At 37.6% G+C, this 27,998-nt stretch overlaps 1 protein-coding gene across 3 annotated transcripts; it reads right to left on the bottom strand.

The window, feature by feature from the left end:
* Positions 1 to 3: 3 nt before the first annotated feature.
* LOC127422082 (inositol polyphosphate 5-phosphatase K-like) lies at positions 4 to 20,323 on the bottom strand. Of its 3 annotated transcripts, XM_051665435.1 has the most exons (15): positions 20,172 to 20,306; positions 19,947 to 19,977; positions 19,670 to 19,751; positions 16,808 to 16,912; positions 16,613 to 16,721; positions 15,994 to 16,110; positions 15,643 to 15,818; positions 15,342 to 15,453; positions 14,497 to 14,606; positions 13,898 to 13,924; positions 2,702 to 2,936; positions 2,420 to 2,557; positions 1,380 to 1,463; positions 1,148 to 1,252; positions 4 to 950 (listed from the first exon to the last, which is right to left on the bottom strand). In XM_051665435.1, the coding sequence occupies exons 2-15, from the start codon at positions 19,957 to 19,959 to the stop codon at positions 870 to 872; spliced, it is 1,494 nt and encodes a 497-aa protein (XP_051521395.1). In that variant the 5' UTR covers positions 19,960 to 19,977; positions 20,172 to 20,306; the 3' UTR covers positions 4 to 869. The 3 variants fall into 3 exon arrangements, with proteins under 3 accessions (XP_051521395.1, XP_051521396.1, XP_051521397.1); XM_051665436.1 differs by lacking the exon at positions 19,947 to 19,977 and having other exon boundaries at positions 20,172 to 20,323; XM_051665437.1 differs by lacking the exon at positions 13,898 to 13,924.
* Between the last annotated feature and the right edge of the window lie 7,675 nt (positions 20,324 to 27,998).

Here is a 27,998-nt window from a genome sequence, read left to right as displayed (position 1 = left end):
ATGTTTAATTAAAATAACATTTATTTCATTCCATCAGTAAGCATTTATAGTTGTTCAGAAAACAAAAAGCTTAGTCTACACAGACAATTTGGCTCTTATAGTCTTTACCTTTTGTACAGTATAATTTGATATAATATAATATATCTGGATTTATACACAAGCATTAGTCTAACATTAAAACAACAAACATATATTCTTTGCAAATAGCCTGCTTATATTTAATTTTTTATACTTTATACATCGGAAAAATATACTCAAATTATACAGTGTAATATTTAAATACATCCTTCAATTATTCACCCAACTTTTTCAGTGAGACACGTACAATATTATAATACCACTTCTGTAAGAGTCAAAGTCATAAATATTGCCACATAAAGTAAACATGTCAAAAGAGTACTCTGGTAAATTGTGCAAATGTTTTACAGTGTAACAGTCCACATTAAGTTGAAACGGAATGATAAAATAAGGACAACATTAGAAGTAACATTAAACATTTAAATTTGATAGAGATAAATAAACATTTTGTTTGAAAAATGTTACAAGACAAAATAAAATGGGATATATACATATATATATATATATATATATATATATATATATATGTTATGTTTTACCAACTTGCTTGAGATTTAAAATGTTCCTTAAAAAAAAAAATTTAAAAAAATCAAGAATAGAAAACAATAGACACATTTTAGCATTTACATACTAATAAAAGCCCAATTCAAATTTTGCGTTAAAATTGCACTTGCTTGAATTTACAGGTCAGTTTGGTTTTATATCTGAGGTGCAGTTGAAATACAGTGGGCAGACAGTGTATGAAAGATTGTACATTCTAGAAGTGCATTACGGCTGAGAAGTATCTGGACTTAACTGGCAACTGCCTGATCTAGTCCATGGATGTTTTCAGGCACTAAACCCTCTTCAATCGCCACTCTGGATTCCTGCAGCTAATGAAGATTATTTTAAACATTTATAAAGCAGAAACAGCGATTAAATGAATATTTTAAAATAAAGCAACATATTTTACAGTATAATATCAGATATATTCTGGTAACTACCATGCATCTCATTCATGGTGCCACAGGATAAATGTATAAATGTTCCTTATATAGAACATAAAATAAAGCTGCAAACTTTTACTCACCTTAAAATGTTCACTAATACCGACAATGCACTGCAGTTTGCTGCTGTAATAGCATAGCACACATTCTCCCCCAAGAACTGGAATTTCATCTTTGTTTACATAAACCTGTGAAAAAAAGAATACATGCTTCAAATCTAGTGGATTGTGTAAAAAAAAAAAAAAAAAAAGAAAAAATTCCAAATTGAACAGCTATAATAAAGTCTCTAAAACTGCAAATACAAATGTTGTATACCTGAAAGACCTCATCATTGAAAGCCACCTGGTCATCCTTCACCCAAATGTAAGTAATGTAGTCTGAAACACTTTTAAAACCAACCTGTGAACAAACAAATTCTGTATTACAGAACCCCTGGATAAAATAAAATAAAAAATTATTTCAAATTATATCTCAAAGCAGTAATCTGAGCACTGACACTGATAAAGGCTAGGTTTCCTGAAAGCATTGCAAATTATGCTCTTAAAGAGATAGTTCATCCAAAAATGAAAATTATTTCATCATTTACTCACCCTGATGCCATCCAAGAAGTGTGACTTTCTTTCTTCTGCTGAACACAAATGAAGATTTTTGGAAGAATATTTCAGCTCTGTAGGTCCAAAAAATGCAAGTCAACAGGGATCAAAACTCTGAATCTCCAAAAAGCACATAAAGGCAGCATAAACGTAATCCATATGACTCCAGCGGTTGAGAAACAGATAAAGATCAATACTTAATATGCACAGCTGTTTGAAAGTAGATTTATTGTAAAAAGGCACTTAAATATTGATCTATTTCTCACCCACACTTATCATATCGCTTCTGAAGATATGGATTAAACCACTGGAGTCTTATGGATTACTTTTATGCTGCCTTTATGTGCTTTTTGGAGCTTCAAAGTTTTGGACACCTTTGATCTGCACAGTATGGACCTACAGAGCTGAAATATTCTTCTAAAAATCTCTATTTGTGTTCAGCAGAAGAAAGAAAGTCATATACATCTGGGATGGCATGAGGGTGAGTAAATGATGAGAGAATTTTCCTTTTTGGGTGAACTATCCCTTTAAGACATCTTAAATAACGTTGTACATTACGATAGCCAAGCGCCTGTTTCCTAAACCAGCACATAAATAAGTCGTTTTTAAGTAGAACTTAAGAGCATTGTTAGGAAAGGTGTCAGGACCAAAGGTGCTTTTATTATTATTCGTCAATAATATGTATAAATATTTTTAAAATAGTGTGAAATAGACAATAGCTGAAATAAAGTCTAAAGAACCCCTCCAACATTTGATCCCAACCTTATATAAGCCAATCCAGTCCCAGGCACTGGAAGGAAAGGGCTGAAGAGGGCTGTAGGTTATCAGGGCATCGAAGTCAGCACTCCACTCTCCCTCAGCACACACTTGAACCAAGGGTGCCTCATGCATCTTTTTCAGCTGATAACAGAGAAACATAGACAAGGTGATAAATCTCTTAAATGTTACTTTTCATTCTTACTGAAGGTACAGTATTTTATAGAATAAGAGCATAACACAGGAGCTAAATGAATACTGTTTTAGCCAAACTCAACGATCGCCCACCTCCAAGCGGAAGAGGCCAACAACGGGCTTATGGTCGCTAACGCCATACTCCATTTTATTGGTGTAATATTCCTGGGTCACTTTGAGAGGAAACTCTTCCTCCTGGTCCTCCACCAGTTTCTTCTTCTGCTCTTCTTCATTGCCACCTTCTTTGTTGGCATCCTCTGTCAGTGAGGAGTTTGACTTCACTCTCCAGAGAATCCTGTCGCACCATGCAGGCTTTCGTTTCTTTCCACTAGTCGAACATAAAGGGAAGAAAAAGGTCTGAATGAGTTACACAGTAGTAAATAATGGCTTTTTATTATTATTATTATTGAATTGATTTCTGAAGCACTTTTAAAGGTGCACTCAGTAATTTTTTAAGTTGCACTGGCCGATATGGCAGTTGTCTTTTTAACCTCTTCAACTCTGCAAACCCGCCACCGAGTCCAAAAGGGGAAGCTATGTCACGAAAAAGGTTTACGCTTAAAATGTTCAAGTCTCTGAATACATGTCAAGCATAAAGGGCATCGTTTGAAGCTTAGAATCTGAACTTTTAAGAGTTAACCATCATTTCTGGATTTATGTTACATGAAGTAACAAAATAAGGCCTGAAAACATTTGTGTTGAAAATCAGCACCACCTAGAGGTCATGTGATAGAAATATTTATTTGAACATAAAAGTCTTTCAAATAGCACTTAAATAGACAAATCATTTTTCAAATGAAAGCTCTCATTCTCAGGAATAAAACTTTACTATTTTGTTGCCCTTATACCAGTTTGAAAAATCTTTAAATAAATCACAAAGTGAAATATTGTATGATATCTGTAAGACATCAAATAATAACGTCTCTTTTATGCACTGATAACTGCTGCTGTAAGCCCCAAATAGCAAAAAACTTTAATACCTTAGGCAGTTTTCTAAAACAAATTAGCAATTTTTTACTTGTCTGTGAGCTTGCTTGTGTGAATAATCCAATGTTATATCTTAGGTGTCCAGAACAAAATATGCAGTCCAGCAGGAAAAGCAGGCTAAACAAATCATTGGAAATACTGTATATGTTAAAATGTTATACATCGCAATGGGGACGATCTTAGCTTTCTAATGATACCAGCTTCTATTACACTCAGAGACCAAGATATTTGATGAAACAATGGGGGTGCATGAACTGAAAATTAGACTGAATGTCTGGACAAACACATCTGTGAGGGCTAAAATGCATTAGACCGCCACCTACATTTAGATTGGCATTTTGTGACGGAAGGTGATACTTGCTGCCATCTAGTGGAATAAAATAAGTATTTTTGAAGGGAGAAAGCTTAAACAGAACCATAATTACATGCTTACAAATTTAGGACAAAAAGAAATTGTGTATATATATATATATATACATACAGGTGCATCTCAATAAATTAGAATGTCGTGGAAAAGTTAATTTATTTCAGTAATTCCACTCAAATTGTGAAACATCATAAGACCAATAAAAAAAACATTTTTAGTGAATTGTTGGCCTTCTGGAAAGTATGTTCATTTACTGTATATGTACTCAATACTTGGTAGGGGCTCCTTTTGCTTTAATTACTGCCTCAATTCGGCGTGGCATGGAGGTGATCAGTTTGTGGCACTGCTGAGGTGGTATGGAAGCCCAGGTTTCTTTGACAGTGGCCTTCAGCTCATCTGCATTTTTTGGTCTCTTGTTTCTCATTTTCCTCTTGACAATACCCCATAGATTCTCTACGGGGTTCAGGTCTGGTGAGTTTGCTGGCCAGTCAAGCACACCAACACCATGGTCATTTAACCAACTTTTGGTGCTTTTGGCAGTGTGGGCAGGTGCCAAATCCTGCTGGAAAATGAAATCAGCATCTTTAAAAAGCTGGTCAGCAGAAGGAAGCATGAAGTGCTCCAAAATTTCTTGGTAAACGGGTGCAGTGACTTTGCTTTTCAAAAAACACAATGGACCAACACCAGCAGATGACATTGCACCCCAAATCATCACAGACTGTGGAAACTTAACACTGGACTTCAAGCAACTTGGGCTATGAGCTTCTCCACCCTTCCTCCAGACTCTAGGACCTTGGTTTCCAAATGAAATACAAAACTTGCTCTCATCTGAAAAGAGGACTTTGGAACACTGGGCAACAGTCCAGTTCTTCTCCTTAGCCCAGGTAAGACACCTCTGATGTTGTCTGTGGTTCAGGAGTGGCTTAACAAGAGGAATACGACAACTGTAGCCAAATTCCTTGACATGTCTGTGTGTGGTGGCTCTTGATGCCTTGACCCCAGCCTCAGTCCATTCCTTGTGAAGTTCACCCAAATTCTTGAATCGATTTTGCTGGACAATCATAAGGCTGCGGTTCTCACGGTTGGTTGTGCATCTTTTTCTTCCACACTTTTTCCTTCCACTCAACTTTCTGTTAACATGCTTGGATACAGCACTCTGTGAACAGCCAGCTTCTTTGGCAATGAATGTTTGTGGCTTACCCTCCTTGTGAAGGGTGTCAATGATTGTCTTCTGGACAACTGTCAGATCAGCAGTCTTCCCCATGATTGTGTAGCCTAGTGAACCAAACTGAGAGACCATTTTGAAGGCTCAGGAAACCTTTGCAGGTGTTTTGAGTTGATTAGCTGATTGGCATGTCAAAATATTCTAATTTTTTGAGATAGTGAATTGGTGGGTTTTTGTTAAATGTGAGCCAAAATCATCACAATTAAAAGAACCAAAGACTTAAACTACTTCAGTCTGTGTGCATTGAATTTATTTAATACACGAGTTTCACAATTTGAGTTGAATTACTGAAATAAATGAACTTTTCCACAACATTCTAATTTATTGAGATGCACCTGTATATATAAAATCATCATTCTATTCATCATGAGACTGTAAACATATTCAATATTATTTATGAATAATAGGAGTGTTTTAAAAAATATACATGTTTTTTAATTAGACCAATTTTTGGCAACTGCAGGAAGGAAAATTGGCCCAGAGTTTAAGAGCAGACACATACCTGTGTAAATGCAGCATTATGAAAATGCTGGTTTTTGGTTCCAGAAGCCATTGTAGAAATATCCTACTCACATTTAGCCATAATTAATTTATTTTGCAAACAAAAGTGTCCAATAACAGGGAGCTCCTGGGTTTCTGACATAAGTGAGCAGTATTCAGCTGATCATGTGATCTTAACATGTCAGCCCCATGAGGCAACCCATTCACATGCTTTATGATCATGTACAATTGAAGTCAGAAGTTTACATACACTTAGGTTGAAGTCATTAAAACTCATTTTTTAACCACTCCATAGATTTCATTTTTTTTATTTTTATGATTAACATTTTTTATTGATTCAACCATTAAATATCAATAGCAGAACACACATATACAGAATCAATATATAACCCCCCCCCCCCCCCCCCCCGCCACCCGCAATCCCCCACCCGACCCCCAACAACACCCCAGTGGTCACACAACCATAGACACACAACAAAAATTATTTAATTAATTAATTAAAACAAATTAAATAAATAAAACAATCCCTACACCTCTCTCTGCACTGTCCCTCCCCGAGAGCCCTCCAAAAAAGACAGATATCTGCACCACTTCTTCACAAACACGTCCAGACTCCCCAGTCTTCTGGATACCCCCTCCTCAAGAGCTGCCACTCTGGCCATCTCTGAACACCACTCCTGAAAGGGGGCGCTCCAGTCGACTTCCAACTCCTCAAAGTGATCTGTCAGGCGATCATAACACTAGTTAGGACCCAGTTTTTCATGTGCTTATTCTCCAAATTAATGACTGCCCCATCTCCCAAGATACAGAGTCTGGGGCAAAATAAAATCTGAGAGGCCAAAACCTTGCACATAAAACTCTGAATCCTCATCCAAAATTCTTGCATCTTATCACATCCCCAAAAGACATGGGTTGTGTCTCCATCTTCTGATTGACATCGCCAGCAGGTGGGTGTGTCTTTAAGACCAAGCCTATGCAATCTAGAGGGGGTCCAATAGACTCTATGTAAAATCTTAAATTGCATGAGGCGAACCCTTGCATCTCTGGATGCAGATTTGACATTTTTTAGAATCCTAGCCCACTCTCCCTCCTCCAATACCAAATTTAGATCTTTCTCGCATAATCTCTTAAGAGAAGTTGAAGTTCCGTCTCCCAGACTCTGAATTAGTAGGGAGTAATACACCGATGCCTCATGACCTTTTCCAAAAGCAGTAATCACCACTCCCAGAGTATCTGCCACTTTAGGAGGGTGTATACTACTCCCAAAAACAGTACAGAGCAGGTGGCCAGCTGTAAATACTTATAGAACTGAGATCTAGGAATCCCAAAAAGCTGAACCAAATTTTGAAAGGATCTCAACACTCCATTCTCATATAGGTCACCGAGTGTAGTAACCCCCCTCCCAATCCACTCTGACCAGCAAAAAGGGGACTTGTTTAAGTCTTGCTCGTGGCAACATTTAAAAAAATGTCAGAATTAAACAGTCTGGACTCTTTTGTGCATACCGAGTTCAAGTGCGAGATAACGGGATGTAACTTAACTTCTCTGATTAATTTGATAGAAAGGCTCTGCAGTGGCGAAATAGGGGCAAGAACTCCCTGTTCTATACAGAACCAGGGAGGGGCTCTCTCAGGTGGAAGCGACCAATGAGCCAAATGTCTGAGACCGAATGCATAATAATAAAATAAAATCTTCGGTAGGCTTAACCCACCTTTGTCAATTGGCCTATGTAACTTATTGAAATGTAATTTGGGATGCTTACAATTCCAAATGAAGGACTTCGCTATGCTATCAAATTGCTTGAAATAAGAGAAGGGGACATCCACAGGGAGAGACTCCAGTAAGTAATTGAATTTTGGAATACAATTCATTTTAATAACATTAACCTTCCCAATCATAGATAAATGTAATGAAGCCCACCTGCCCACATCACTCGAAAACCGTTTTATTAAGGGGTCAAAATTAACTCCAACTAAATCACACAAATTTGCTGGAAATAAAATACCCAAATACTTAATGCCCTGTTTGGGCCACTGGAAAGCACCCGGCTGGAAAGCCGTTTCTGGGCAGTACACTGTCAGTGCCAAAGCTTCGGATTTAGACCAATTGACTCTATATCCTGAAAACTTAGAAAAGGAATTAATAATTCTGTGGAGGCAAGGCATAGATCTACTGGGGTCAGAGACAAATAATAAAATATCATCTACGTAAAGCAAGAGTTTATGCGTTATACCTCCCGCCACCACCCCTGGTAAATCATCCTCCTTTCTTATCGCTGTTGCTAATGGTTCCAGGGCAAGACAGAACAATAATGGGGAAAGAGGGCAACCCTGCCGGATGCCCCTATCCAGAGTAAAATAATCTGAAATTAGTCCATTTGTTAGTACCGCCGCTACTGGGTGTCTATAAAGTAATTTAATCTATCCAATAAATGTACTCCCGAACCCTTATATTTCCAAAACCTTAAAAAGATAATCCCATTCTACCATATCAAATGCCTTTTTGGCGTCAAGTGAGATAGCAGCGACCATAGTCTGATCATTCACCACTGACCACATGATACTGATGAAATGCCTAATGTTATCAGAAGAGCTACTGGCCCCGAATAAACCCCACCTGATCTATATGTATAAGAGATGTCATAACTTTACTTAATCGATTAGCCAGAATTTTTGACAAAACTTTTACATCTAACTGGATCAGAGAAATTGGACGGTAACTTTTACACTTGCTTGGATCTTTGTCCTTTTTAAGAATCAGACTGATCTGGGCTTGTGTCATGGTTGGCGGAAGCTTTCCATTCTTTAATGATTCAGTATAAACTTTTAACAAAAGTGGAGCCAGTTCTGTAGCATAAGATTTGAAAAACTCAGCAGCAAAGCCGTCAGGCCCCGGAGCCTTGCCTGTAGGTAAGGCCTTGATCAACTTGGAGGAGCTTGGCGAGGTTATCTCAGAATCAAGATAATTATTTTGCTCAGTCGTCAGTTTAGGGAGATCTAATGGTTCCACAAAGTTTCTAATATCTTCATCAGTAGACGAAGATGTGGAAATATAGAGATCAAAGTAGAATTCTTTAAAAGCATTATTAATATCAATGGCCGAGGTAAATATTTCACCACCAGCAGGTTTCACTGAGGGAATGGTAGAAAAAGACTCTCTCTGCTTTATATATCTAGCCAAAAGTTTTCCTGCTTTGTCCCCCGACTCAAAGTATGACTGTCTTGCTCTGAATAACCAAAACTCCACCTTCCGTGAAAAAATAGTATTATATCTGTATTTCAATCGAGTCAATTCTCTGAGGCCATCAGATGACAAACACCGCTTCAGCTCTGCTTCGGCATTTTTAATATTTCCTTCTAACTCCACGAGTTCTCGTGCTTTGGATTTTTTGATGAATGAAGCATACTGTATGATCCGACCCCTAAGAACCGCCTTAAGTGCCTCCCAAGCCACTCCCACTGTGGATACTGAGGACCAATTGGTCTCCATATAAACACTAATTTCAGTCTTTAACATTTGTTGGAAATCAGGATTTTGCAAAAGGGACACATTAAGGCTCCAACTATATGATTTCTTTTTCTCTGTATGTGGCACCACCTCTAAACTCACCAGGGAATGATCTGAGATTAAGATATTTCCAATTGAGCAATCCACAACAGATGAAATGAGGGACTTGGATATAAAAAAAAAAAATCTATTCTAGAATAAATCTTATGGACTGATGAAAAAAATGTATAGTCTCTAACAGATGGGTTCAAAAGTCTCCAAATATCCATAAGACCAAGATTTTTACACATCCTGTGAAGCGTCAATGTTGCTCTAGGGGGCTTACACACTTTTGCTTCACTGTGATCAAGGACTGAATCCATCAAAAGATTAAAGTCTCCTCCCAAAATTATATCATGAGGGGTACCAGCGACTTGCAACATCCTTTCAAGATCTATAAAAAAAGCCCTGATCATCAGCGTTAGGCGCATAAATATTAGCCAAAATCAACCTTCGCCCCTGAATTTCAGCTAAAACAATAATGACTCTTCCTAATTTATCTTTAATCTGTTTGAGACATTTGAATTGTAAATGTTTACTTATCAATGTAATGACTCCCTTGCTCTTACTTGAGCCAACACTAAAGAAAATATGTCCACCCCATATCTTCCCAAATTTTTCCGCTTCCTGCAGGGAAAGATGTGTTTCTTGAAGAAACACTATATCATATTTCTTACATTTAAGAAAATAAATAATTTTTAAAAAATAAATTAAATTTTACTATTTATGGGGTGCCCCAATCCATTTACATTCCATGTGGAGAGAGATAGTACACTCATATTAACAACTGACATATTGATATAATAAAAAATAAAAAAAAACTGTGTGTCAAAAACAAAATTATACAGACCACATTCCCCAATAGTGAAACAATCAAACCCCGAACTTCCCCCCGAACAAAACAAACAGAAAAAAGAAAAACGTGCGCATTAACCCCGTGCACGACAGCGCCAACCGGCGACGATCCCTCTAAACTCAAACGGTCCATGAATGTCCACGAGCCCCCACGACAACTTTGCCATCAGATTGCTCAATTTTGCCTCACAAATTTGTGAGGCAAAATTACATAACATAAAATACTTTGTAAAATAAACCCAGCCAATAGGAAGAATGAACACAAAGAATGTGTAGATTCATTCACAGAACTGTCTCAAAGGTGTGATCTTCCACAAAACAAATTCCAGCTGATATAAAACCGTTCAGATTCCTCGGACAGACAAATGAATGTTCAGTGAGCCGGCTGTTATGAGTTCAACGGATGACGTAATCATTCCAATGTCCCATAAAAAAAAACTCAACAAAACAAACTCCAGCCAGCAGGAGGAATAAGCACGAAGAATGAACAGATTAATCCACAGCTGTTCCAAAGGAGTTTTATTCAACAGAACAAGCTCCAGCCGCTAGGCGGAACCAATACAAAAAGAAACAAAACCGGCATCCCGGTTCCCCGGATGGTCGAGTCAATTCACTCGGAGGCCGCATAAAAGTATATACCATGACTTACATAATCCGCCAACTTTATAAAAGACATCCTTTGTGTGAGCATGTAGATATTTTGCAGTCATCCGTAGTGTCAACTCTCAAACTGGATGGGAACTTCAATGCAAAAGTAATCTTCTGTCAATGCAAAAGTTTCTTTAAGGAAAAGTGTTATTCACAAAACAAGCTCCAGCCGCACAGCAGAGCCAACGCAAAAAACCCAAAATGTCGCCCAGCTTCCTCAAGAGTAAGTACAGCAAGTCGACCCACTCACATGAGAAATATCCAATGGTTTACTCAGCCATTGATTCTATCAAAGACATTGCCTGATTGGGACATGTAAATACTTTGCGACCGACCTTCGTATCTATTCTCAGTTTGGCCGGAAAACATCAGAACAAACGAGATCTTTCGCCGATGTAAGAGTTTCTTACATTCCTTGAACCGATCGCTTTTCTCTCTTGTTGAACTCGCAAAGTCCGGGAACAAGACAATATTATGGTTCTTCCAAGAAAGCTTTCCTTTGCTCCTCGCCTGGCACAACACAAGATCTTTATCGGATGATCTCAGAAATCTGGCCAGAATCGGTCGGGGCCTGTCTCCCTCAGCAAATCTGTGAGCTGGGACTCTGTGAGCTCGCTCGATTTCCAGCTTGTGGCCTGTTATGTCGAGCAGACTCGGGAAAAACTCGTCTAGGAATTTCACCATATCTCTGCCCTCCTCGTGCTCAGGAATTCCAACAATTCGAATGTTATTCCTGCGGCTTCTATTCTCAAGATCTTCAAACTTTTCAAGGAGATGTTCCAAATCAACTTTGGTCGCGAGCGGATTAGCGGTTAATTCCCTCTCTGATGACTCCAAAAAATCGATTCGTCTTTCAACATCAGTCACTCTTGTAACTAGCTCAGTGAATTTTATTTCCATCGCCGTAATCGATTGACGTATTACAGCGAGATCCTCCAAGTCAGCAAGAATCTTCGTCAACATCACCGAGATGTTGGACAACTGACACTGGATTCCTTCTCCCGCCGCACCATCCAAATCGAGTCCCCGGTCTGTAGGCCAGTCGGGGCTTTCATCCTGAACATGTAAGTGTCTTTTAATGTCTCCAGAGCCCGAGGATTTTGACTTCTTTGCCATGTTTTGCATCAAAGAGCAATGTGTAACTGGGTGTATTAAAATTCACCAGATTATAACATAAGAATAATAAAAAAATGTAGCAAAGTGCGCAGAGCTCGTTGCTCACACGTCTGTCCCTTGCATGGCATCACATGACCTCCCCCGTAGATTTCATTTTAACAAACTATAGTTTTGGCAAGTTGTTTAGGACACCTACTTTGTGCATGACAAGTCATTTTCCCAGCAATTGTTTACAGACAGATTGTTTCAATTTTAATTGACTCTATCACAATTCCAGTGGGTCAGAAGTTTACATACACTAACATGTGCCTTTAAGCAGCTTGGTAAATGATGTCAAGCCTTTAGGCAATTAGCAAATTAGCTTCTGATATGCTAATTGGCTAATTGGAGTCAGTTGGATGTGTACCTGTGGATGTATTTTAAGGCCAACCTTCAAACTCAGTGCCTCTTTGCTTGACATCTTGGGAAAATCAAAAGAAATCAGCCAAGACCTCAGAAAAAAAATTAAAATTGTGGACCTCCACAAGTCTGGTTCATCCTTGGGAGCAATTTCTAAACACCTGAAGGTACCATGTTCATCTGTACAAACAACAGTACACAAGTATAAACACCATGGGTTCATGCAGCCATCATACCGTTCAGGAAGAAGACCTGTCTCCAAGTGATGAACGTAGTTTGGTATGAAAAGTGCAAATCAATCCCAGAACAACAGCAAAGAACCTTGTAAAGAAGCTGGAGGAAACAGGTAGACAAGTATCTATATCCACAGTAAACGAGTCCTATATTGACATAACCTGAAAGGCTGCTCAGCCAGGAAGAAGCCAATGCTCCAAAATCACCATAAAAAAGCCAGACTACAGTTTGCAAGTGCACATGGGGACAAAGATCTTACTTTTTAGAGAAATGTCCTCTGGTCTGATGAAACAAAAACTGAACTGTTTGGCCATAATGACCATCGTTATGTTTGGAGGAAATAGGGTGCGGCTTGCAAGCCAAAGAACACCGTCCCAACCGTGAAGCATGGGGGTGGTAGCATCATGTTGTGGGGGTGCTTTGATGCAGGAGGGACTGGTGCACTTCACAAAACAGATGGCATCATGAGGAAGGAATATTATGTGGATATATTGAAGCAACATCTCAAGACATCAGCCAGGAAGTTAAAGCTCGGTCGCAAATGGGTTTCCAAATGGACAATGACCCCAAGCATACCTTCAAAGTTGTGTCAAAATGGCTTAAGGACAACAAAGTCAAGGTATTGGAGTGGTCATCACAAAGCCCTGACCTCAATCCAATAGAAAATCTGTGGGCAGAACTGAAAAAGCATGTGCAAGCAAGGAGGCCTACAAACCTGACTCAGTTACACCAGTTCTGTCTGGAGGAATGGGCCAAATTTCCAGCAACTTATTGTGAGAAGATTGTGGAAGGCTACCCAAAACATTTGCCCCAAGTTAAACAATTTAAAAGCAATGCCATCAAATATTAACAAAGTGTATGTATACTTCTGACCCACTGGGAATGTGATGAAAGAAAAAAAAGCTGAAATAAATCATTCTCTCTACTATTATTCTGACATTTCACATTCTTAATAAAGTGGTGATCCTAACTGACCTAAGACAGGGAATGTTTTCTACGATTAAATGTCAGGAATTGTGAAAAACTTAGTTTAAATGTATTTGGCTAAGGTGAATGTAAACTTCTGACTTCAACTGTACGCTGGAAAGATTTGAACAACCAATGGACTGAACAAGCAACAAGCTCTTTGCAACATACAATACTATTAAACTACCGGTAACTACAAACACAGAATTAAACTTAACTATTTGCATGGTTTTAATGGTTTATCTATGGTACTTAATTTCAACAATATCTAAGCAGTGTTACAGGAAGGGAGTGGGGCATGCATCACGCAACATATTAGTCTGCATTAATGTATATGGTCTTCAGTGGATGAGATCTGCAAGGCTTTAGGGCTAAGAAAAAAATATTTCGTTGCCTGAATGAAATGCTTCAATTAGGGAACAATTTAAGGAAATTTAAAGCTTACTTAAAACCAAACCATGTCTTCTGTATCCTGCAGGGGTAAAAGAGAACATGTGTGAACTTCTGATAGTTTAAAAGGCCATGGAAGAGGAACTGGAGAAGACCCAAGATATTATGATGAACTTCCCTTACTGCTTTTAGGGAGGGAAAGGAAATGTAATTAAAGTCAACATGACAAACCCATTTTATATCTGAAATCTGATGAATTTCAGGGGGAAACAACAACAAAAAAAAAAAAATGCAGGACTTCATTTTATCTATCATTAATTGACTGAATTGTGAAAAGTGGATGATATATACCAGAACCGAGCCAGATGGTTTGAGGGGAGGAGTTGAAAAATTAGAGGGCTTGGTGCTGTCAGCCAAAATGGACAGTTGTTTCACAGGCAGAGCAAGTTATTGCATTTTGATGAAAAATTACAATTATTTTTTCTTTGGAATAAACAGCACTGATGAACGTGTATAACAAAGTAAATAGGGTCAATTTTGATTTCATGTTGACTTTAAAAAACCTATGTCTCCCTAAAATAATGAAAAAATACATGCAATATACTGCAGTATATGCTATAAGATGTTACGTGGATGTGTGTATGTTTCAATGACCTTGAATCGTAGTTATCTGAGTTCAAGTCAAATTTATAGGTGGGTTGAAAGTTAAGAGGTCCCTCTTCAAACTCCTGCAAAATAGCTTCCTTCTTTTTCATCATGGTGAGCTGCAGAGATATTGGCATGAACATGAGACTAGAAGTAAGTTAGAAGTTAGTTACTAATCCAGCAAATAAATTTGTCTATTATTATACACCAAATGAGCACTTTATTAGGAACACCTGTACACATACTTATTCATGCGATTATCTAATCAGCCAATCGTGTGGCAGCAGTGCAGTGCATAAAATCATGCAGATATGGGTGAGGAGCTTCAGTAAATATTCATATCAACCATCAGAATGGGGGAAAAATTTTATCTCAGTGATTTCGACCATAGCATGATTGTTGGTGCCAGATGGGCTGGTTTGAGTATTTCTGTAACTGCTGATCTCCTGGGATTTTCAGGCACAACAGTCTCTAGAGTTTACTCAGAATGGTACCAAAAACAAAAAACATCAAGTGAGCGGCAGTTCTGTGGACGGAAACGCCTTATTGATGAGAGAGATCAACAGAGAATGGCCAGACTGGTTCGAGCCGACAGACACGGTAACTCCGATAACCACTCTGTACAATTGTAGTCAGCAGAATAGCATCTCAGAATCCACAACACGTCGAAACTTCAGGTGGATGAGCTACAACAGCAAAGGACCACATGGGGCACTTTATTAGGACCATAGTGTTCCTAATAAAGTCCTCAGTGAGTGTATATATTTATTTACGTGGACATATATTGTTTCTATACATCTATACAAGTTTTTTGTCTCTTCTAATGAATGTTATCGTTGAAGAATAATCAGTACCTGATCTTTAGACCACAGAAGATTGAAACGCTGGCTGTTGATGCAGTTTCGGATGAAGTGCATACCATGGTCCTCGATACGAAAATTTAAATCCCCAAACGAGAACACAACCCTAGATAATCAAAATTATGAGGTGGGAGAGATTTCATATCCAAAAATGAAAAAATTGAAATGATGAAAAATAATAAAAAATAAGCCTGATTATATGTAACTAATTAATTCTAAAAGAAATAAAGATCAGCACAATACACATAATTTTTTTTATGAAGTTAATATTCCTTAAATGTCATCATGGACTGACTTATGGTCAAGAATGTGTGGCGTGTTTTTGGCGTCAAACGTCTGTGCATCTAGAATGTACTCGAATTCATCCACTCTCTGGGAGGCGAAGTTCATGTGGGCTGTCAGGTGACAGTTAAGGAAGCAGAGCATGTGACCATAGAAGGAAAGGCGAATAGACACGCCCCCTTTGTTACCCTTAGACGCAAGAAAATAATAGATTAATTCAAGCAAATCAACGAACAAACTGGTGCACTATTCATTATGTACTGTAAACCACTATGGCAACAAAAGATCCTACATAGCTGTTGCTATAATTTAATATATTTAGAACTTTGTTGATCCCAAGCTCTTTGTATTGACATAGTCTTACCCAGTATCCATACAGTCCTGTTCGGGTGTAAGTGACCTGAATGTCTCTGATAAAGTGGACGTGCTCCAGTTTGGAAAAGAAAAGCAAGAGTAGACCCTGCATCCGTACAGAGGACACCTGAACGGGTAAAAATGAAACAGAATGGTTAAGAAAGTATAAATATGCTTTGTTCCAAACAGCAAAACAGTCCATGAATAGACTCAAAATACAATTTTAGTGAATATTTTTTTTTATGTTAAAATACCTACTATCCCAATAAAATGTGCAGAAACAGCTATCAGTACACTATTACTAGGTTGACTTCCCAAAGAATGTAAACACAGTGTCTCTGTGGTACATTAAAAACATCACTCTCTTTATTAGAGCAGTCTGAACAAAGACAAGAGGGGGAAACTAAATGGGTTTGGACACAATCATTGTTTGCAATTATTTTTGTCTTTCCTGTTTGTGAACATACACACTTTAAATCACACAGAACCAGTGAGCCAAAGCTGCTCTATATCTGAAACTAATTTAGTGTTCAGAGCAAGTATGAGTCCATTGGGTCACCTTCCACTGTGAATCATGTGATTAGTATACCAATCAAAGCATGATAAGATGAAGCAGAAACAATCAGCACCTTGATAAAACCCAAAGGAGCCAATGTGTTCATGAATAGATGACTCCACGAGTCCTCGAAGGCCAAGTCTGTGACAAACTTTAGAGGTGCAGCTTTCACCTCCTGTAGACTGAACAAGAGCAGAAGTCACAGAGGTTAAGACACCCAGACACCATGCTTACGAGATTAAATAAATTTGATAGTGTTTGAACTTACCCAATAACATAAAGGTCTGGTTTCTTTGGAGAGCTGAGCTGGAGCAGAGAATTCACATCATCAGGGGGCTCCGCTGTGCCCACATTCCACGTGACAACATACAGCCTGTGAAAAGGAAGGAAGGAAGAAATTAATTAATGAAGGAAGGAATTAAATAAGTGAGTGAGTGAGTGAGTGAGTGTGTGAGTGAGTGAGTGAGTGAGTGAGTGAGTGAGTGAGTGAGGGAGGGAGGGAGGAAGGAAAGAAAGGAATAAAATAAGGAAATGAGGAAGAAATAAAAAAAGGAAATAAGACAGAATGGAATGAAGAAAGAAAATAAGAAAGAAAGAAAGAAAGTGGAATAAAAAAGGAAATAAGGAACAAAGGAATGAATAAGGAAATTAGGAAGAAATAAAAAGGAAGGATGGATGGAAAGAAGGAAGAAAATAAGACAGAACGGAATGAAGAAAGAAATGAGGAAGGAGGGAAATAAGAAGGAAAGGAAGGAAGAAAGAGGAATAAATAAGGAAATAAGGAAGAAAGGAATTAAATAAAGAAATTAAGAAGAAATAAAAAGGAAGGATATAAGCAAGAAAGTAGGGAAGGAAGGAAGGAAGGAAAGAAGGAAAGAAAGAAAGAAAATAAGAAAGAAAGGAAGGAAGGAAGTGGAACAAAAAAGGAAATAAGGAAGAAAGGAATGAATAAGGAAATTAGGAAGAAATAAAAAGGAAGGATGGAATGAAAGAAGAAAATAAGACAGAACGGAATGAAGAAAGAAATGAGGAAGGAGGGAAATAAGAAGGAAGAAAGAGGAATAAATAAGGAAATAAGGAAGAAAGGAATTAAATAAGGAAATTAGGAAGAAATAAAAAGGAAGGATATAAGCAAGAAAGTAGGGAAGGAAGGAAAGAAGGAAAGAAAAGAAAGAAAGAAAAAGAAAGAAAGTGAAAGAAAGAAAGAAAGAGAAAGAAAGGTAGAAAGAAAGAAAAAGGAAATAAGGGAGAAAGGAATAAATTTAGGAAATTAGGAAGAAATAAGAGAAAATAAGCAAGAAAGTAGGGAAATGAAGGAAGGATGGAAAGAAGAAAGGAAAGAAGAAAGGAAAGATGGAATGAAGGAAGGAAATGAGAAAGAAAGAAAGAAAGAAAGAAAGAAAGAAGAAAAAAAGAAATAAATAGGAAGGAAGGATGGAATGAAGGAAGAAAATAAGTCAAAATGGAATGAAGGAAATAAGGAAGGAAAGAAACGTGGAAGGAAGAAAGAAAGAATGAATGAATGAATGAAAAGCAAGGAAGGAAAGAATGAAAGAAAGAAGGAAGAAAGGAAGAAAATAAGAAAGGAATGAAAAAAGACAAAATGAAAAAAAAAACTTTTGGAGTCAATAGTTAAATGGTGTTCAATACCAGATCTTCCCTTCTGTTTGTGTAATTCATTTATAATTATATTGTATAACTCTAACTAAAGAACTGCTGACTACCTCATGACCTCACTTAACTGTTCAGATTAACAATAACACTATTTCAACTAATTGGTCCATGAAATAAGCATAGCACACAGCAGCTTAACATCTGAGACAGCTCAATCCATTTAACCCAGTTTACCTAAAGTTCAAAATGTCTCAGCTCTGAAGACCACCATCTAAAAACATTAGATAACAGGTAAACGCCTGATGATGGAAAAAAAAATATCCAGACAAACCAGGCCTGTTTTTGTTTTTTTTTTTTTTACTTTTTGCCACAAACCAAGCAAGAAACCAGGAGTTAGATTTGACAACTACAAATAACAAGAGTAGTGAAATAAAATAAAAAACTAAACCTGAACTGATCTTTCCGAGGTCGACCAGCCCTCTCTCCGCAGATGAGAAAAGCAGTGTGCAGTTTATCATTGGGATCCAGATCGTCCACGAGTGTAAGCAGACCTTTCGACTTTCATCTCAGAGATTACAATGTTAATCTGGTTAAATAATGGCCTACATGACCCACCCAACACATTCAGCCTAGACCAGTGGTCTCAACACTTTTGCTTCAGGACCCAGACTGCACATTGGCCACATTGTTTATTGTACAATAGTAAAGAAAAATCTCCTTAAATCAGATATTAATATGTATTAATTGGTTAATTTCTAAATGTCTCTCGAATTCTCATGGAAATGCAATGTCCTCTGAACTCACTTATAATTTCTGATCTGTGAATACTGCTATAGGTTTCTATGCTGATGCCAAGTTTTAGTCTAATATATAGCCTATACATTATTAATCGATATTATAAAGGATATCTATCATGTTACGAAACTGCTGCTCAGAAGGTGGAACCGTATAAAAGTTTGGGGTTCTAATGAACAACTGAAAACACTTTTAGGATTTTCACATGAACAGAAACCTGTCGTAATGCCAAAGTGTGTTGAGAAAGCTAATCCCAGTTGGTCTAATCCCTGCTTTATTCTTGCACATTTTGCCAAACAATGAGAGGCTACACTGTTCACCTTATGTCCAAGAATTCAGAATGTTCAAACACAAAAAGAGCTTGTCTTTAATTGACGACAATACCACGGACCTTGTGACAAAGTTACAACATTTTGAAAAAAATGGCCAAAATTGGAATGGATTATTAGTTTATGAGACCTGCATCGACTGCTCCCTGACAGAATGGGAGAATATGTTAAGATGACAGTTTTAGTGGCTTGATTGTAAAAGATATTGCCCGCCGATGCCGGGGAACAAAAAATGCGAAGGTTCAAACCCCATATGGGGCAAACCACTGTGGCCTTGAGCAAGGCATCCAACCAAGGTTACTCTAAGGGGACTTTTCTTATAGTAAAATATTCTATAAATCACTTTGGAAAAGAAAGCATTTGCTAAGTGAAGAAAAAGATGGAAAACATACCCAAAAGTGTCCATCTTGCTGTCTTTTTGCTCCAGAGTGACAGAATTCAGGGCACTTAACAAATCCTCCTCCATCCTCTCACCTGTCAATCATGAGAGCACATGTATTAATACATGTACATGTAAATGAATCACATAAAATGCATAACATTTTTTCAATACAAATGGTCACCTTTGTTGAAAACATTCATATAATCTTTCAGAGCACAGAACCAGAGCTCAAACTATATGCAATGTATGTATATTTCAAGTTATAATACGAGTATATGCTTAATTACCTGACTTTTGCATTTGGCTTCGGTTATATCACTTTGGATATATGAAATCAGCATTAAATACAGTATGAAATGTTATCAGACTCATTAACAATACGTGCTGAATACATAAAACTTAGTACAGATTAAGGCAACACTTCCCATCATGCACAGGCTGAAACTTCTTATCATGCATTAAATTCATGACAAAATCTAGGATGATAATTTTAAAAACAATATGCAAACTACCTGATAGGTCGCGTTTGTCTTTGCTTCCGCACTTCCAAGTCTCTGTGTTGTTAAACTAGTAGAAGATACAAATATAACCTCGTCATATCACGAGCAGTGAACTGTATTTACGTCGAAGAGGGTGTGTGAAACTTCAGGCAAATATCACTCAAACAAACATGGCTGCTAAAAGTTAAAATAAAAGTCCTTGATGCGCATGGTGCTGCGGCACAAATACAGTAAGTAAATAAATAACACACATTTGTTAAATTATTATTTCAACATTTTATGTTTTTTTTTTTAAATAAAAAGCATAATATAATTAAATATGCAAAAAAATTTATAAAGGCACACAAAACGTCACAACATTTGTTTTTGTTTTAATGTGATCAACAGCTCAATAACTTCAAAATTTTAAATTAATAATAAAACACGCTTCTTTATATATTTTAAGATAAAATGCCCTTGTAAAATGCTAAAGAAAAACATATTTTTAAAACCACTCAACAATTACCAATAATATAATTTAAAGCTGAAGTATGTCACCTTTTCGGTGTTAAAATACTTTCTTTTATCCTAGCTTAACATTTAGGGAAAACTGTAAGTGACCCATTCATAAGTTAATTTTCTTGAAAACTGTAAACTCTGTGTCTCTGTGGTTCTATGAAAATTCCCTTGTTTGTTTTGAGTGACCCCTCTCAAGAGAGACAATAACATTGACTCGACCAATGGCGTGAGTTGGGGGCAGGACTATACCTGTGTCCCAAAACACTATACACTATGCACTTATAAAATATACTATGCACTCAGCCATGTAGTGTATGAATTTTCAAAGTGTAGTATCGCCCCAGATGATATACTTAATGTTTTTTTTACTACACAGAAGCATTCGCCATTTAGCAGCTGATGGAAGTGACATTTAAAACGCATGTGATGTGTTGCCACTTCTTTAGCGCGTTAGCCAACCTCAGTTCAACACTTTTAAATATATTAAACCCTGTACATATTCACACAGCTTGGGGTGATGGGAAAGCATTCAACTCACTTTTGTAAGGTGCTGTATCCAAGTTTCGCTAGCTGCTACATTCTTCATTATTTACAATTGTTTTTTCAGAGCTGCAGTCAGGTACCTCCGCCCCTTCTGCTATCTACGGCAAGCCGTGTGCGTTGAGTGCATGAAGTGTCCAACATTCCACACTCCATTTTGATGGTTGAAAAAGTGCATCATCCGGGTACTTAAAGTACACTTCTTTTTGCTGCAGTTTCAGTGTAAACATACTACTCGCACTACTTACACTACAAAATGGCATAGAATAGGGCAGAAGTGAGCGGTTTGGGACGCACCTTATCTGTTTGTTCAATCAACAGCATACTCAGAAAGCTGTTTTGAAAACAATGTTTATTTTTGCAATTCCGTTTGGCGGCACAGAAATGACATACTTCAGCTTTAAGAAGTTAAGTCTAATAAAATTAGGTGTCTGTACATATTTTTATTATAAGAGCAAAATATTCTTCTTCTTTCAGCAGCTCCTGTTAGGGGTCGCCACAGCGGACCATCCGTGATCCACATATTTGACTTGGCACAGGTTTTACGCCAGATGTCCTTCCTGACGCAACCCCCCAGTGGCAGGGGGACTCTAACTCACGCCTAAGAGTCTTCAGTTCACTTAACCTGCATGTTTTTGGACTTGTGGGAGAAACACGAGCACCCAAAGGAAACCCACTCGAACACGGGGAGAACATACTAACTCCACACAGAAAGGCCCAGTTGAGCCGGGACTCGAACCCAAGACCTTCTTGCTGTGTGGCGACAGCGCTAACAACTGAGCCTTCCTATAAGAGCAAAATGATTAATGAAAATGGTAACTTGGCAGTCTGGAAATCTGGTGATCATAAGTGGGTGTGCCAAGGCCTGCCAACTGTACTGTGTGATAATGAAATTAATCTGCCCATGAAATTGAGTCACCAGGGGGAAACTATTTGTAATGCCTGATCCGGGACATCCTGTATTTTGGACAAAATTAAGACATGCCATACAGGATGCCTATTGTTCCTGATTTTAGCGGTGATACGCTTGAGGGGGACCATCCCCTCCATCCCCCGGTTGGACAGCGAAACATCTCATATTGAAGACATTGTTAAAATGGGAAAATGCTCAAGGAGGACCCCGTCATGTAGGCCTATTGAGGCACTTTAAAATGCTCAACACACTACTCTGTCCTTCCCCTCCACCGCCTGACACCTTGCCTCACCTCACCTCACTGAGAGCAGATGTCTTCGCCACATTTTTTACTAATAAGGTTACAGCCATCAACAATACATTCTCAACACCACACCCTCTCAAACATCCACCTCCTGTATGCAGCTCTTCTGTCTCTATGTTCTCTTCTCTGACTGACACTGAGGTCTCTAAACTCCTCCTCTCCAACCACCCCACCACCTGTCCCTTTGACCCCATTCCTTCCTACCTTCTGCAAGCCATCTCTCCGTCCATCCTACCTGCACTCACACATATAATTAACACATCTCTACTTACAGGCATTTTTCCCACTATATTTAAGCAGGCTCGAGTAACCTTGCTGCTTAAAAAACCTGCACTTAACCCCACACATGTAGGACTCTACAGACCATTCTCTCTCATCCTATTCATGGCAAAAACACTTGAAAGGTCAGTTTTCAATCAGATCTCTGCCTATCTCTCGCAGAACAAGCTGCTGGATGAAAATCAGTCAGGCTTCAAAAGTGGACATTCCACCAAGACTGCCCTGCTGTCTGTCACTGAGATGCTGAGACAGGCGAGAGCTGGATTCAGATCATCCATCCTGATTCTACTAGACCTTTCTGCAGCCTTTGATATAGTCAACCATCAGATCCTACTCTCCACCCTCTTTACTCTGGGCATCACAGGAACTGTGCTTGTCTGGTTTAATTCCTATCTCTCAGGTAGGACCTTCAAGGTAGCTTGGAGAGGTGAGGTGTCCAAGTCACATCAGCTACTTACTAGGGTACCTCAGGGCTCAGTGCTTAGCCCACTTCTCTTCTCTTTATACAATACATCACCTGGACCCATCATTCAGGCACATGGGTTCTGTTACCTCAGCTACGCCGATGACGCACAGCTCTAGGAACTGCTCGAATCTCGGCTTGTTTGGCAGACATTTCGGCCTGGATGAAGGAACACCACCTGCAACTTAACCCAGTGAAGACTGAGCTCCTCGTCTTTCCAGCCAACCCTGCTGTTGAACACAACATCACCGTTTAGCTTGGTTCAACTTCCAAAACGGTCAGAAATCTAGGGGTAACCATTGACAACAAACTCAATTTCATGGACCACATCTCAAAGACAGCACAATCATGGAAAATAAGACCCTTACTCTCTGAACATGCCACACATCTTCTTGTTCAGTCACTTGTCATAACTAGCCTAGACTACTGCAACACTATCATTGTAGGCCTCCCTGCATGCGCAATTAGGCCCCTGCAAATGATCCAGAATGCAGCAGCACGTCTGGTCTTTAATGAACCAAAGGGAGCGCATGTTACACCACTCCTTGTCTCTCTTCACTGGCTGCCGGTTGATGCACGTATCAAGTTCAAGGCTCTGATGCTGGCATACAGAACAGTCACCGAGTCTGCTCCAGCATACCTAAAATCATTTCTGCAGAGCTACATTCCCACCAGAAGCCTGCGGTCGGCTAATGAGCGGCGCCTTGTTGTACCAACACAAAGAGGCACCAAAACACTGTATTTAAAATACAAAATACAAAATATAAGTAACTGTATTCCACTACAGTTACAATTTAAATAATTGTATTAGAATACAGTTACATTCAAAAAGTATTTTGATTACTGAAGAGATTACTTTGCACTTTATTGTCATTTGTTTCATTTAATATTTAGTCCTTTCAGATGGAAAACATTTATCCATATAAATGATGCGTTCCAAAGTGCATTTGAACAGCGGTGAAACACTTTCTTATGATGTGTTACATTCATACGAGCAGACAGAGAAGTAAGTTTGAAGTAAGTTTGGAGCAGAAGAAATAGAAATAAACCTTGTGTAAACTGTCAGCTTTACACTAAGCTAAAATGCTATTTCTAGCCATTTTACATGCACATGTTACCAGGCACAGTCATATTTTTTTATCAAGAAAATTCACGTTAGATCATAATTTATTTTTTTCTAGTAAGACCTTTGATATTAGGGCAAAATTCATATTCTTGATAATAATTTTTGTATTGTTTTCATGTAAAAATATCTAAAAATCTTTAAAACAAGATCAATTAGATTTATCTGGTTTTAGAAACAACACTGCATAAGATATTTAGGTTTTACAGAGAATGTATTTTTAACATGTCTTACTGTACTGAGCTGTACAAAACAAGTGAAAAAATCTGCAGTGCTGAAGAAGTAATCCAAAGTATTTAGAATACATTTCTGACCTTGAGTAATCTAACGGAATATGTTACAAATTACATTTTACAGCATGTATTTTGTAATCTGTAGTGGAATACATTTCAAAAGTAACCCTCCCAACCCTGTGTGTATATATATATATATATATATATATTGTTGTTGCACTCTAATCTGTCTTGGATACTGCTATTCTGATGCTAGGGAAACTTTGAAATGCAGCACTTTTCGTACCACTGTCTTGAGTTTTAAGATGAATCGCTTATGATGTATTATTCCTTTTTTGTAAGTCGCTTTGGATAAAAGTGTCTGCCAAATGAATAAATGTCAAATGTAAATGTAAATGTCAAGCTTCCCATATTCCTGTGTGAAAAGTTAGCAACCCTAACCTTTTACCACTCAATACTGGAAGCAATTAATCTCTCAGCATCCCCTTTCTCATACATCCCAACGGATGTGTGACATGGTCCACATTACAAACCAGGAACATTTCCCATTTTACTGTGACTCATATCCATTCAGCATATTTGCATTTATTTACTTGGTTGCTTTGGCTGACTCCAGCATCTCTCTCTCGTTCTCTTTTCTACTTGTCACCATGGCTCATCATCCTCTGGCACAACAAAGCTTTTTCCTGAGTGAGCATGTTAGGCTTTTTATTGTGCCACTCATTCAAGATATACTCAGATAAAAGAAAAAAAAAAAAAAATCATTATGTTGTTTTGACTTGTTTTCAATTAAAAACTGCTTTGCACCTCTGCACTGCAGTTTATTCCAACTACACAGATAAACATTCATATCCAGACAGAGTAACTGTGTCCACAGGACCACAGGATCTGCAATACTACATTGCAGGTAAACAAATGGGGGTTGTTTTGTTTTATACAGGTGTACAATTCAGATTAGCTACTGTCTTTCATAGTTGGCAGACGTAACATCAAATGTTGTCAAAAGCATGGCCTGACGATACAAGTTTAACAACTTAAAATTCCAACAGTGATTATTATTTCACACCTATAATTTTTAAAACTACTTTGGAAAGACATCATATTGTGTTGTCAAACTGTTTTCTACAATTAGTGTGTCTTGTAAAATGTAATAAGTGGTATTATAGTTACATACCTCCTTAATGTGTGTACTTTACAGAGGTGCCGAGTAGCAAAGTCACATTTCAAGAATTTTGTAGTAACTCACCCAAAACATTTAATTCATGCTTCAAAACCTAGTTATTGTGTCATTAAAATGCCACCAAAATTAAAGGTTTTTTTGTCATCGTGTGAGCCGTACTGGTCAAAATGTTTAGATGTTTTTTCACCATGGCTGTCAACCCTGGAAATGTTTGTTATATACAAATTTCATTTTTGTTCTACTTTTTTGTTGACACTGACAGCTTACTGTACTATACAAGAATGCCAGTTTTGTCTAGCTGAATGCTATTGTGTATCACACTGAGCTTTTTAGATACCGATTTCAACAGTAGGTAAAAGTTTACTGGGAAAAGTCAATAATGTACAATACTGTAGTACACAGAAAAAGGATATGCACATTTGTATGTATACAGTAAATTTATTTTTGTAGCAATGCATTACATGTAAACAGAAAATTCACATTTGCATGTCCATTTTTACACATTTCTTACATGTAAAGTCATATATAGTGAACAGAAACACAAAATGACATCCATGCAAAAAAATTAAAATAAATAAAAATAACCCGCAACAATGAAGAAACCTGCGGTAGTTCTGTAAAAAACAATAAATTGTACCCCCTCACAGTACATAACACTACAAGTTCCCATCTTCTTGGTGGACATCCATTCGCTCGTGTTGGTCTGGCCAGAGATTTAGCAAACATTACATACATTCCATGTCATAGATATTTTGGGGAATATATGTCTGACAGATTTTGTTAACTGAATGGATCATTTTGCATGTGATGGCTTACATGATGAAAGAATGTTTAGAAGTTGTGAAGAGTATGACAATTTCACTGAGAATCAACTGATCATTTTTGATCAGCAAGCCATGTGCAGTTAGTTATTGTGCAAATTGTAGACAATTGTACTTACTCTTTTGCACAGATGTGCCAAAACGCGTGCAATTTGCTTAAATGAATAAGAAATTAAAATCTGATGCGAACAAGAAACGAATTGGTCATAGATTTTAACTTATTTAAAAAAATTATAATAATTCTCATTTGAGAATTGAGCTAAAGCGACTGAGAAAAACTGTAAAAACGAGACAGCCATCATTACCGGGACATGCCAACACTTGCAACCCTGAAAATATTTAGCTCTCTGCCATTTTGGACATCTTCCTTATTTAAAAAAATAAACAAACAAATTATATATATATTAGATTAGCAGTTTGTATGAGATGAAAAAAGTTCCTAACAGCTGTGCAAATCATGCAGATTAGTTTGGTTTTGATATGTCAATGTCATTCACCTTTATAAGTCATCAGTATTGGAATTTTGTGTTGTGAAAGATAACTTGTTGATTCTAAGTGAATGTGTTTAATATGTATTTAGCAATAGTGTCTTACTGTCTGGCCAGGTTTAGAAGTCATATGCCAGGTCTTACTCAAAGCTGAATGGCCATGATTCAGAATCATCATGACTGCAAGAGCAGTCTGGAAATGCTATTAATATTTATGTACCTAAAGCCACCAAAGGGAGTTGGCATCAAGTTTTGCCATCATCTATTTATTTTAATATAGATTTATTGTGTTTTTGTCTGAGAAGCACAGTTTCAACCATAAGGTTTCACTGTGTTTTCAGAACAAAGGTGTTTTTATATAAATGTCAGGTTGGGGTAAGTTGTCACATTTGTTTTGTAATTTCATGCAATTTTTTAATTACTATTTTTATGAGCCAATACAATTTTTGACATTTTGTAGGTACATTTTTTTGTGTTTCATCCAATGTTTTGTATTGTTTCATTGTTTACATTTAGCTGAAATTCCTCTAACAGGCTGTTTAAAGGCAGATTCTACTGTGTCAACATGCCCTGCTATTCCCCTGTATCCTCTATATTCTGCTGATATAGCTTCTAAAAAAATAAAATAAAAAAAAACTAAAATCACTATGTCACTGTAGAAGCAAAACAAGAAGTACAAACACAACTTTGTAGCCTTTTTACTATTTACTATTTACTATTTACTATTTAGCCTTTTAGACTTTTTATTCTTTTCCAAAATGACTCATCATACTTGAAGCCAAAAAGCAGCATCTTAAGAAATCTTTGCAGTAATATCATTGCTTACTCAGGTAAAAAAAAAAAAAAAAAAACATTTTTAACCACATGTTGCTGGCTGTGTGTATAGAGGAAGTGGTGGATTAACCAAGGTACTTTTACATGAATCACAAACATTTATGGATAGGAGAGAGCACTATAAATATCCCAGTCAGACCATTCAGAATGTTATCTAGTCAGC

The sequence above is a fragment of the Myxocyprinus asiaticus genome, chromosome 31 (assembly GCF_019703515.2).
Source record: "Myxocyprinus asiaticus isolate MX2 ecotype Aquarium Trade chromosome 31, UBuf_Myxa_2, whole genome shotgun sequence".
NCBI classification, from domain to species: Eukaryota; Metazoa; Chordata; class Actinopteri; order Cypriniformes; family Catostomidae; genus Myxocyprinus; species Myxocyprinus asiaticus.
Note: the sequence above shows the minus strand (reverse complement) of the source record. Positions and strands in the feature narration are given on the sequence as shown.